The 12,973-nt window shown below is 37.6% G+C and overlaps 1 protein-coding gene across 10 annotated transcripts in view; it reads left to right on the top strand.

Moving 5' to 3' along the window:
• Positions 1 to 12,973, top strand: part of LOC124114522 (histone-lysine N-methyltransferase, H3 lysine-79 specific-like) — a 50,430-nt gene that overhangs the window by 22,279 nt on the left and 15,178 nt on the right. For 3 of the 10 annotated variants that reach the window (XM_046475143.2, XM_048399514.1, XM_046475136.2), the window contains exons 10-22: positions 122 to 170; positions 601 to 700; positions 2,678 to 2,784; positions 4,148 to 4,189; positions 4,602 to 4,676; positions 4,956 to 5,171; positions 6,033 to 6,138; positions 6,802 to 6,924; positions 7,948 to 8,073; positions 8,519 to 8,610; positions 9,445 to 9,546; positions 10,109 to 10,246; positions 12,101 to 12,157. In XM_046475143.2, coding sequence (XP_046331099.2) covers positions 122 to 170; positions 601 to 700; positions 2,678 to 2,784; positions 4,148 to 4,189; positions 4,602 to 4,676; positions 4,956 to 5,171; positions 6,033 to 6,138; positions 6,802 to 6,924; positions 7,948 to 8,073; positions 8,519 to 8,610; positions 9,445 to 9,546; positions 10,109 to 10,246; positions 12,101 to 12,157 — 1,333 coding nt within the window. Of the gene's footprint in view, positions 1 to 121; positions 171 to 600; positions 701 to 1,992; positions 2,100 to 2,173; positions 2,279 to 2,677; positions 2,785 to 4,147; positions 4,190 to 4,601; positions 4,677 to 4,955; positions 5,172 to 6,032; positions 6,139 to 6,801; positions 6,925 to 7,947; positions 8,074 to 8,518; positions 8,611 to 9,444; positions 9,547 to 10,108; positions 10,247 to 12,100; positions 12,158 to 12,973 lie in introns of those variants that run through there. The other 7 variants (XM_046475137.2, XM_046475135.2, XM_046475140.2 and 4 more) reach the window with 7 other exon arrangements.

The raw sequence follows: 12,973 nt of genomic DNA, 5'->3' as shown, positions 1-12,973 counted from the left end.
GACTGTAGGCATGATAGGACTGGTGCCAATTTCTGATGCTGTAAAAGCAGCATAAAACCATCCTTACTCACTTTTCTTTTCAAAATATATAGTAAAAAGAATCTTGTCTTCTATTTTTCAGTGTGATATTTGTTAACAACTTTGCCTTTGGACCTCAGGTAGATCATCAGGTATGTGCTCGCTATTTTGAAGATAAACTCATCTGTGAATAATGTTATGGCGATTGTCCAGTAGCATTTGATAGAAATTCTGACACAGACTATGTTTCATCTTGAAAATATATTTTGACTACCGAGATAACTTTTTCAGACTATTTGCCAAAAGCCCAGTTCAATTCCGTACATGGGTACAATGTGAGAAGCCCACGTCAGGTTTCCACTGCAATGATATCGCTGGAATATTTGTAAAATTGGTACAAAGCCGTACTTACTCAATGGAACAAAAAAGCAAAATGGCTGCCCTTACAAATATTCTGAAGTCATTCAATGAGATTCGGATACTGAGTATTGTTCAGTCTAATCATTGCATTTGTCTGTACTTAACAGATTTTATTGTGATTGGCTGAACCAAATTCTAACAATTCCTGTATTCATGTTGCAGCTGAAACTTAGATTTTCCAACATGAAAGAAGGTGCTAAAATTGTGTCATCCAAAGCATTCTGTCCGCTCAACTTCAGAATCACAGACAGAAATCTCAGTGGTGAGTTTTTTCGTCAGTGATTTCACTCAAGTAAATTACATGGCATAATTTGAGTTTAGAGTAAATACTTAGAATTATTCTCAAATTTGATTTGATTTGATTAATCACCCTACTCAATCAGTGTTATTCATGTCATTCTAATGTAACACAATCAACTGGATATACATGATTCATCTTAATGATAAATGATATCTTTGTAAAAATAGCATTTTGTTGCATCCATTGGATGAACCTGGATATTATGATATATTTTTTTAATTTTTAGTTTTATCCTGTAGACAATTTTCATGTCACGTGCATGTTTGTGTGTGTTTTAGGTGGTAATAAGCAGTGTTAATGATTCATTTGTTTTGCATGCAGTAGAAGTAAAGTTGTCCGCATTAGTAGATTGGAGTAAATTCATTTGTCACAATCATTTAACTCACAAGTTTAAACTCTTGAAATAAAATATGAAAAAAAGTACTTGCATAATCTTGAAAAATTCATTAATACATGCTCCTATTATGGACACATCACAAAATATTTTGTTGCATGAAACTTCAATCATTTAGTTACCAAACGTTGATGGTGTTGGTTGTTGAGAGAATTATTAGGATTTAGACTATTTTTCAATCACACTGTGACAATACACTTCTATCAAATCTTCACATAGAATAAGTTTACTTCTTTCTGTTCTTTATTTCACTTCTTTGCCATTAAGGTATTGATTCATGTTGATCTGCATTGTGTAAAGGTGAAAGTTTGTCAAATGTAGATATTATTAAGCCCGTAGTTGGATCGTTCATTTTGTTTCTGCCATCATCATGTCAATTTTGAGACATCTTCATCCATGGAATAAAGATTGTTCATCCTCATTTCATTTCTACTGCTTTCTTTCTCCATTGGCCTTTATCTTTACACATGCCTGGTCCTTACCAAATTCACTGTCATGATTATCAGTAGGTTTGATTTTGGAAGAAACACCCTTTTCACTCATGAAACTAACTTTGGTATGTTGTGCAAGAACTCAACAGGTTTCATAGTCATTTACTAATATACTTGAATTATCAGTATGATCAACTCCAAATGAGATTTTCTTCTGAAAATATGAGTCAAAGTGGTTTTTTTATTTTGAGTCTAAAAATTTGTAAACTTCTGATTTTATCAGAAGTATTGCATGCATTCAAAATGGATTTTTAGACACTTTCCTCAAATTTCGAATACATCAAAAATGAAAGAAACTTTATTAAATGCAAGGCAGATGTAAGCTACTTTTGTTTTAATCTTTTGCCTTGATCCATTAACTTTTCCAGATATAGCCTCAATTATGCATGTTACTGTGCTGTCCCCATTACGAGGTGCAGTGTCTTGGACAGGCAAACCAGTCACCTACTATCTACATACTCTAGATAGAAGTCTGGTGAGTTGCCCGGAGTTGCCTGCCCTTCCATAAGCCAGGCATAGTTACCTCCCCTTTGTTTAGGGAGCCATGTTGTGGAGTGTGTGAGTGGTGTTTTCTTGGCTAACCTTCTGTTTGTCCCAGTTCATCAGCCCTGCATGCCAGCTGCATGTCATCATCTTCAACCTAGGCAGTTTAAGGTTGGTGCTGCCTTGATGGTCTCCAAATGCATATGGCTTATAATTTCACAGCTGTTTTCCAGTATGTTTCATCCTTGTATTTTCTGTAGATGATTAACATAAAAATTGATCAAATTATGTCAACATGCCCGATTGTCATCTGTTTATGTCAGAATTGTTTCCATTGTCTTTTTTTGCACCTAAAGCAGATGCAAAGGAGACGGTGATGAATTGGGATTGTTAAAGCATCAAATTTGACTTCTTCAGAAAAGGAATGCTAGATTTGAAGCAGAAAGGATTTATATTGGAGAAAGCTGTTGAAATATTTTGGCTATGTGTTACACGAGATCTGGACGGGCAGTTGCCACTGTAGGTGGGGTGGGTAGGACCATGATGTTAAATTGCTTTCTGCCATTGCAGATATTGGGACAATCATGCATGTAACGGAGCTGTCCCCACTATGTGGTGCCGTATCCTGGACCGGCAAACCATTTACCTACTATGTTCACACAATAGATAGAACGTTGGTGAGTAACTCGGCCGCTACTGACATTGTAGGCCATGCAGGCTGGGACAACGCTCATAGGCATCTAGGTGTTATGTGTAGCATTGGTGTCGGCACCTTCTTCCATGTTTCATTATGTCTGTGGAAAGGGTGTCATCAGCCATAGAGAAATCACAAAATATTACATGGTCATTCATATCTCCTTGTATGTATGTTACCTCTATATCAATGTAATTTTATTGGCCAGGGATGGAATTAACACAATTTACAACTTGCAGTGTTAAATCTGAAGCAGGTGCCCCTCCCAAAATCCAACAGTTTCTTTATGCAGGTTCCCTGGGATCCTGATAATGTTTCTAATGTTCAAGTTCCTCATTGACAAGTTGGCCAGTGTTTTCAGGGTGGTTCCCTTAGTTGTCACTATTCTAGCTTGTCACCTTCCAGGCTTAACTACTATTCATGCTTGAACTGCAGATATCTATGCACTGAGTAATTTAAATTATGTTCTACTGCAAATTGCCCTTCTCTTCCAAACATTGTGGAGCAAATAGTGTGTTGTCTGGGTTCCCCATATTACTGTATGGAGGGGAGGAGGAAGATGCTGTGCGTGAAACAATAGACTCTGTGTATCAATATCTATGTACACTTTCATTGAACTAAATATATATATCCGTGTTTTGTAGTCCTGTCCCTCTGTCAAAATGTGTACACTGTTGAACAAGTGTTACCAATTTCAGAGAAACTGTTATTTGTTATTATTGTTGTTCAATTAGATTTCAAAAGCCAGTGTAAAAACTAACATCTTTCTGGTTAGTTTTACTTGTGTTGAAAGATGTACATGTTCAAACTGTTGTTTCTATAAGTCGCTTAAACTGCTATTAATTGACTTGGACATTTCTTCCAGTGCCTTGCTTACATTCTATACCACTATTTACTAAGATACTTCAGAAGATTTGTTTGTCATTGGCGTAAGAGGAAACACTTTGATCTTCATTCATTGTTCATCTGTTGAAGATCACTTAATATATTTATATTGAAATATTTCCTATCAGAGCCCACTTGCACAAAGCGATCTTTGTGTTACGACTATTGTAAGTCTATGTTAAAGTATGGGAGTTACGATCATCTTAGCGCTAAGATCGCTTTGTGCAAGTGGGCCCTGATATGTATCAACTTAGGTACCATGGGTCAATAGTAACAAATTTTTCAAGTCAAAATCACTCCTCTTGAAACTTTCTAGATGTCATCAAAACTTAGTTAATGTTTAATCTGATCCTGTAGTTACATTTAAACTATATTTTTTTCTGGCTATTGAAGGTATTGTGTGAGTATATATTTAGTTTTCATATACAACCACTGACTGTTCTGTGTTTCTTTTCTTTCAGTTAGAGAAATATTTCCTCAGGTTGAAAAATCCAAAAATGAAGGTAAGAACACAAGACATTAGACAAATGTCACATTAAGTCTGAATGTTAGAGAGCAGTGAGGTAGCTAATATGACAGCTTATTACGCTGTAGACTTATGTGATGCCTTGATGCTCCCGTAGTGCTGTTGCTGCAGTACTGCTATATATGGTGATCACTCTCTCGCTCACTGAATGTTAAGCATTTTGCTTTGTGTTACAGAAAATTATTTTGCTTTTTGTTACGAATAATCCGTATTGAACCTTGTGACCGTCAGATTCAGTAGGGAGATAACCTCCCTGAATTTCATATCAGTGTGATGGTCCACTGTGGGTTATCTCTCTGTAAATTATTATTTGTCGTGGAAGACATGAAATTAATTTTACTTTAGTTCCAAACATAATGGGTTATTTTATTATTATTTTTTCTTGTCAGGAAAATGCAGAAATCAGAAAGGATAGACGTGGAAGACCTATTACCTTTAAAGATAAAGTCAATCTAGTTGAAAATGTAAGGATATTACTGTCTTAAGAGTTGATAATAAGCAAACAGTTTTGCCAATATTCAGGCTTGTCAAAATTGTAAAGCTTGGACATTTTTTTCAGGCATCATTTATTTCTGTTCATAACATTTTGGCATATTTTGAATGTTCATGAACATCCAAGGAAAAGCGTAAGAATCGGTATGTTTACTGTGTCCTTTACAGAATGTTTGATAGGTAAGGATTTGATCAATAGAGGTAGAAAAAGCAGGCATGATAGTTATAATATTTCCAAATTTCTCTCGCAGGAGGATCAGAAGAACAAGAAGCGCCGTCGAGAACAGCATGATGACCATAACTATCAAGCTGCTAAGATCATCGACTTTGACTCCGCCAGCAACACCAGCAATGCCACCACCGACGACAGTAGCCTGTATGGTCCTACAACACGTCGGGGCTGGGCTGAGTGGGTGGCTGCTAGACCCAAATCCCCAACATCCAGTATTGAACAGGATAATGATGAGGTTAGCAAGTTGTGTTTGTTGAAGATTCTGTATATAGATCGGGGCTGAGTCATTTTACACTTCCAGTTACTACATACCAATCTGGACAATTTACCTCGATTTTTATTTCAGAGTTCTTAGGTTCAAAGTTCAAAGATGTAACTTTTCCCATGTTAAGGGCTGTATTTGGGAGGCATGGATGGCCCAGTAGTCTGTGGCTCTGTGATTTACAGTGCTGAGTTTGATTGCCAGGTTGTGTCCTTACCTGTGGCAGGATCTACTGGTCTGTGTTCAAATCCTACATTCATTTTTTTTGTGATCTCCAGACTTTCTGCAATTTCATGATTTTACTCCCCCATTAAACTGACACCCCATAAGAGAACTGAAATACTTTTCTTTGCTGAGTGCATTTATTAGGCACTATCTGCCATCTACAATGTGGTTGCTCAAAGCACACATGGTGAATATCATAAAGTCAGTAGTATTTTTTAAATGAATTTAAGCATGGACTTTAAAACAGAGAGAGAAAGTGAGTTCTTGAGTTCAGTTGGAAGAGAGATCCACGGTGAAGGACCACAGTATGTGAAAGATCTTTGACCAAAGGTCTTGAGATTAACACTTGGAACAGGGTAGTACTTTGAACTCAGTTCCTGTGGCAACTGGGAGCCAATGCAGGGATATCAAGATAGGTGTAATGTGTGATTTCATTTTGCATCGATGGATCAGTCGAGCAGCATTATTTTGCAATGTTGTGGTATTTGGACAAGTCTTAGTGAATGGACATGTATAAGCTGATTTTAATGGCCGATAAGACAATTTACAGGCTTTGGACTGGTGGCGACAGTAGCAGACTGGTATTGATATATTATTTCCTTGTTTTAGCTGAACATGGAGCTTGGAGAAGAGATGGAAAAGGAGAAGAGGAAGAAGCAGGTGAAGCACCTGAAGAATGGAGCTCTGCAGAAGAAGAAGAGACGAGACAGGAAAGGTATGTGTGCCTTGTATCTTGCACCTCGCTGCACTCCTGATGTTGTGAACTGTGTAGATGACATGCCACACCCTACGCAGTCTCACTTGCAGTCTTTCTTCAGTTCCTATCTTTAGTTCCTCTCTTCTCATCTATTCGGAGGGGACTGAGGGATGGGCTGAAAGGAGAATCTCTAGAAATAGAGAAATAGGACCTCATCTGGTATATTGTAAGGTTTAAACATTTCAGAAGATGAATATAGGCTGATTTGATATTTTAAGGTATCCGTTACTCATTTGATCTTGGTGGTGGCAAATTATTAAGGATAGTGCCACGAGTATTTTAGAGGCTGGCTTGTGTTTTATATACTTATGTAAAATATGAGAAGGTCTGTCTTTTGGGAATACTTTGTTTTTGTATAAATTTCCTCTGAAATGATACTAACACTAACAAAGTGTCTGTCTTACAATGTCAGTGCCAATGAGAATGTTTTCTGTGTTTAAATAATTAAACTGCTATAACAACCCATAAGTCCCTAAATAAATGAAAATTTAAAAAAAATACTTGCTTAATAACCCTTTTCAATCTCCTGCAACAACATTTGGTGACAGCATCCCCATTGCCAGTGTGCCATGTTTAGACCTATAGTCAAGATGGTAATGGCTGTCGTTTCCCTTGTTTCAGCTCGAAGGAAAATAGTTAGCCCCACAACTAAAGCATCTAAACTTCGCAACAAAAATAAAGCTTTGGCTCTGGATGGACTCAGCCTCTTGCATACACACACTCTACTGTCAACATCGGGAAAAGGTAGATGGAAGCGGCATATCTCACCTGTCGTTGTTGTAGTAGCTGTTGTAAGGGTGCACTGTAACCATCAGAGTTGGGGGCATATGTACGTGCAACTGTTCCTTGTTGGGTCAGCTGGGTTTATATGTGTGGTGAAGTCCTGTGTGTGTTGTTGGTGTGCAGTGGCTTGTGCATCTCAGGGTCGTTTTTGTAGGTTTACAGGAACAATGTTGAGAACTAGGAAGAGAAGATTCTTGTTATCCTTGCATGTTTCATGTTTATTTTGTGCCGTTGGGTCTGGTTCCTATAGTCATCGGAATAGAAGGGATAAATGTCTTTAGATGGAGTTGCAGCATGAGGGTTCGGTTGATCTCATTGGTTTTACTGTATTCGATCCAATAAGTGTTCCAGAAGCTTGTTTAGCTGCAAGCTTTGAAGGTGGCGTATTTGACATCAAACAATGATGGGAGAGTTAATGAGTTTGTCTTTTGTAGTGTTTAGATGGCTGCACAAGATGTACACACTATTTGATTTTCAGAACATTGTGGAACAATGTACTGTGTAATGAAATATTTAATTACTCACTGTAAGTATTCATTGATGTGATTACATTATAATGTTTTGGCCTACAAGAACATGTTGACTAGAAATAAAGCTGCTAGGTTGCTTTATCACACAAATTTGTAATTGTTAGTGTTTAGATGGGTAGGGAGCTTATTGGGTTGAATACGGTATGTCATAGGATTGTGATTAAGTTTTTGCACAAAGTTAGCTAACAATCAAATCCTAAACCATATAAACAGTGTAATTGAAGTTTCAGTAATTTAAAGATATGAAATCATATTCATATCTTTTACAACAAATCTTAATCATACCTAGTTTGAATGGGTGGTTATTCCTGCATGGTTAGCCCAAGAAAGTGAACTGAAGGCATGCTAGTTACTGTGTTCTGTCAAGTGTCTTGGGTTAACGCTTGCTGTGTCAGTCATCAATCTAGTTACAGCTGTGTGTGTCACAAATCTAATCTATTTTCTCTCTCTTTAGGTACAGACGATGTGACCTACAACGACCGCAGCATGACAGATCATTCCAGTTCCGTGTTCAAGCTTACTACACAGAACCAGACCGTTTCATCTCTAGAAACACCACCTGCTCTGCAGCAGTTACTAGGTGAGAGTTGATCTAGCCCCAAGGCCTGTGATGGTGGTGGGGTAGTTGGTTGTTAATACATTTGTATGCAAAAAGACCCAAATTCCTTGGTTTGATTCCCCACATGGGGAATGTGTGGGAAGCTTTGCTGTCATGTGGCTGGAATATTGCTTAACGTGGTGTAATATATCCCTCATTCTATCACTCAAAGTCAAAGTATTATACAGGCATGTGATATTTATTTCTGTCTGAGGTTGGAATTCCATCTTTTCGGTACCTAGGATCTCCCCTCCCCCATCACTGCTCCACAATGGACCCGGTTGTGAACTTGTGGACCTGAAATCCCCATCTTTCCATTGTTTTTTGCATCCTTCCATCACATGCCTTGCGATTGCATCACCTATTTGTATATTTATGTTATATGTGAACTATTCACTTACCTGTGCTGAATGGTATTCTGTTGCAGAAATCTTCCGCCAGCAGTATATGGCATTCTTGGCGTATATGCAGAGTCCCCAATATAAGCAGCATGTTCAGATGGAGATTGACAAAGAAAATGTGAGTGCAACATGCCTTTTCTTTGTAGAGGCTTTACTTTGTTAGATCTCTAATTCTCAATCTCTAAGTTTATGTTTTTTATTATTTTTATTTGATTTCTTTGATCATGGCACAGAAAACAACCTCCTCGTGAGTTCTTTTCTTATTTTTCATTAATTTAAAATGTAATTTACTTAATATGAACAAAATCATAAATGTACATTATAGCTAAAATGGATAGAATTATTAAACCACCTGCATGTTATCAGAAATCAGCGGGCCACTGTAACTTGATAATGCCCTCATATTGCTTGACGACGGGCCATTATCACGCCCGTTGTTAGGTGACATCATAGGGTAGTGATAGGTGACATCACGTTAAATAGTGAAGTCATCTGGTTTGTTCTATGACAATTCCATTTGTAAAAGTGGGTCAGTGGCATTTGTGTTCATTGCAGTAAATGTTTCTTTTTATTTGATAACAAATTCCATCCATTTTAGCTGTAATAATGGTAAAGCTCTTTTTCAGGGCATTATCATTTGCAGAAGCCCTCAATCTTTTCAACTGCCCTCCTTTGTCAGGCATTTAATGGAAGACCTCGGGCTTCTGCGAATGATAATGCCCTGAAAAATAGCGTTACCCTTATAATACTGCATGCAACATGATCTAGATTGTGTCCAGAGACATAATGAAAAATATGTTTTTAAGCAGTCTTTCACAATTTGACTTTTTGGACCAAAACAGTCTTTGCTAGTTGTTTCCCACATCACTGATTTATTCTAAAGTTCCATCAAAGCATCTGCACTGTATATTTGAAGATGAAGATGGTGAGAGCTTTTGTGATGGTGTTTCAGTTGCGGAAGCAGGATCTGCAGAACAAGATGTTCCAGCTTGAGAAGCAAATTGCCAACCTGCAGAAGGACAGTGTGGGTGTGCTCAAAGCCAGGCTGAATGAGGTAGATACACTGCAATGGCCACTACACTGGATACATGGGAGAAGGACACTAGATTGTTAGCACAGGCTGGACACTGCAGGAGGAGGCAATAGAAATGTGGACAAAAATAAAATAACAAGAAATAAGTTTTTGTCATACATGGTCTCTTGTTGTAGGGATAACCCAAGAAGATTTGAAATTTTGCATGTTTTAAAATGTCTTACAGTAGGAATAAAAATGAAAATCTGAGGTTCTACGTTGACTTGATAATGTGTCAGTAGCAATAAGACAGAGTGTTTGTCTTTTAATTTGAATGGAAGCCAATCATGGATACAGCATGATGGGTTATGTTTATTTGATAAAAATCTGAAGAAGACTGTGAGGGTTAGCACATGAAAAACAGCATCAGTCAAATTGTGGAAGTAAAAGGTTTTATTTGCCCTTTTTTTAAATATCGCTTAGCTCATGGATGTGTTCAGATTTCTCACTCACTCTGTCTGTTGCTGACTTTGGTCTTTTTCTGCCTTGACCCTGCACTTTCCCTGCATTTCATAACAATGACCAGAATGATTGTATTTTTCAGCTCGGGATTGATGCAAGCAACCCTGACGACTTCCTGTCGCAGGCGAAGACAATCGTCCATGAGCACAAGGAGCTGGAGAAGCAGGCTAGTACATTGTCCACACAGATCAGAAACCTCGAGACAGAGCAACAGAAGTTGGTGAGGGATCTCTGCCGTTACTCGGCACCCTGCTCCTCTGTACTCAAGGGTTCATCATGTCATTGTCGCCCACCCGCCACAGCCGCTAGCTGTTGCCGCTGCTGCCTTTGTTTGCATGGTCTGCTGTTGCTACCGAAGTCGTTACAGTTGTGCTGTGGTTGTGTTGGAGCTGCAACAGCAGCAACATTGATCCTTCACATGGTGTTTTAACTTTACAGATTAACTTTCCGTTAACGTCCAGTTTAACGAGGTATTTTGACAAAAGTATGAGGCTGTAAAAAGCATGTCCTTAGCTCCTGTTGGTCTGTTCTGGTTTTATAATGGTGCTTTTGATAACATACTGTCTTTTCAAAATTCACCACACAAAAGTTTTAAAATTCATAGGCGCAGTGTTTTGCAGTTCTAATCATTGAATAATGAGTCAAAAGCAAGAGCCTCCTCAATTGGTATTTGAGTTACAATATATTTTGTTTGAAATACAACTATCAGTGAGGATGATATCCTGGTTCTAGGTGCATGGATTTGGATGCAGAAATTTGGCTGAGGAAAATTTGGTCTTTGGAGTGGTTTGTACCGTGTTATATATGCCTTTTTGAAGAATCAGTGTTTGTCTCATAGAGCCACTAGTAGACTGAAATAGTTGTGATAATGCGGAAACAGAAAGTAGAACATGCTCGTTTTCCCACTTAGGGCATCCTGAGAGCCTTTCGGGGGATGGGGTGGGGGGGGGGGGGGGGATATGGTGTAACTGTCTAGGCTAGATAAGACTCCATGCGGTAACCTATCCCTAGATTAGTTATGATGGAAAATTGTTTTCCCATCTACACATACAATGTACACACCTGTCAGTTTCAGTTAGAATCCTAAACCATAGGTATATCTAATCTTAGTACTTAAATCAAATTTCCACAAATATTTCAGTCAAATCAAGATCATAATTGCGATCTGCGATTTTGAGCACGAAGGCATGTTGATAAATGTTTGGGAAAAGTGCACCAATTGCATATTTTTATGTTCACCCTATTCATTACTAACTGCTGGATCAAGACTCGAGTACCTCATTGAAAATTGCATGTTGTCAAATTGTCTTGGAAGAATGCAGTGTGTCATTCATATACCATTATTCATAGGTCCATCACAAGTACATATCAGTTTTAACAAGAGTGCATGGAAATTAACATAAGACTTGAAAATTAGTTAACAGTTATGCATTCATCCTAACCAACTTTAATTTTAGTTTGCTTTGGCAGATTGTCGTGTTGACATGCACACTTAAAACCAAACAGTGTTCAAAGAAAAGCTTGGCCTTTAGTTGATTTGGTCGAGGGAGGGGGCGTTTGAAGGGTCCTTCGTAGAGATGTTGGTATGGTCATGCACTTGTTTGGTTTACTGTGAATTTGTGCTCGTTGGTTTCATTGTCTCTGCATGAAATACAGAGGAGTTTACTGTCATATATGTGTTGTATTTCATCATTCGTGTCAGTGGTTCTGGTTTGATAAAGCATGACTGTGTGAATGTGTATCATGGACACAAGAACCTTGAAAACACAACTTAGGTGTTGCAGAATTGGCTGTGTTATACCCTATATGATTCAGCCAAAATGTCTGTACAGATTTCTGATGTGTTGTGAATTCTATATCTTGATATTATTAATATTGTTGATCATTGTTGATAATTATACATCTCATGTATAAAAATTCTATAAATGCCATTTCTGAAATGTTATAAAGCCAAAACCATTTTGGCATAGCTCATTGGTCAGTTTATAACTTGTATTTCCTTTCAATTAAAACTAAAAGTGATAATGGAAATGTACAAGACTAAATTGTAATGAACGTTAAATGATGTCCACAGATGAATGCTCAGAAACTAGCAGAGAAGAATGGTATTGGCCATGACAATACGAGAAAGGTAGGCATAGTATGAGCTGTGATACAATGTGTTTGTTCTGCAGCAATCATATTAAACTGATTTATTTTTATAAAGGTGTCACAGGTGGGTCTGTGGTCCAAAACTGCGATGCATCTCATAACCGCTAGGTTGTGTTTGTCATGGCTTAGAGTCTCTTAAGTTACTGTTGATAATGATCCTTGATTGGTAAGGTAATAAGTGTCACCAGGTCCTACAACCTTCATCATTTTGTCCTTCCTGTCATATAAAGATGACTAGATTCACAATGCTTGTTGGAAGAGGCAAGTAAAATGTTTTAATTTGAAACAGAAGTTGGAACCAGAGCTCCAGATAACTTTTTGAGCCATTGAGTTTTTACTCGAAGGTTTCTATTTTATTTGGATTATTACAGTTTTCATTGGGTAACCATTATTTTTTCACTCATCTGTTCATCACTTTATTGGGTTTTTCCCCAAATCAGTAAGCATTTTGAGATTTAAAAAAAATAATGAAATAATGTTTTAGATGTATATAACGGTTCTAAATATAGGTTTGACTCGGAAAGTAAATTAGCTCGTTATTGTGTTTTTGAAATTAGCTCCGTTGTACGCATGCCGAAAAAGCGTCATTGGGTATTTACGCGTGCTGTTTTCAAACAATTGAGTTTTTCAATTAATGCATGCGATTCTGTACGCAAGTTAATTGAAAGTAATTGGGTTATGAATAGTTTTGGGGGGTATTTTTCGCAAATATGGAGTTAATCTGTAGCTCTATGGAAAACAATGATGGCTAACATTTAACAGAATAATCTGTATGCTCTACATGTACAACTTGTAC

The sequence above is a fragment of the Haliotis rufescens genome, unplaced genomic scaffold (assembly GCF_023055435.1).
Source record: "Haliotis rufescens isolate VD_foot unplaced genomic scaffold, xgHalRufe1.0.p SCAF_2, whole genome shotgun sequence".
In the NCBI taxonomy this organism is placed as follows: domain Eukaryota; kingdom Metazoa; phylum Mollusca; class Gastropoda; order Lepetellida; family Haliotidae; genus Haliotis; species Haliotis rufescens.
The sequence above is the reverse complement of the archived record's forward strand: the minus strand, read 5'-3'. Positions and strand labels throughout refer to the sequence as shown.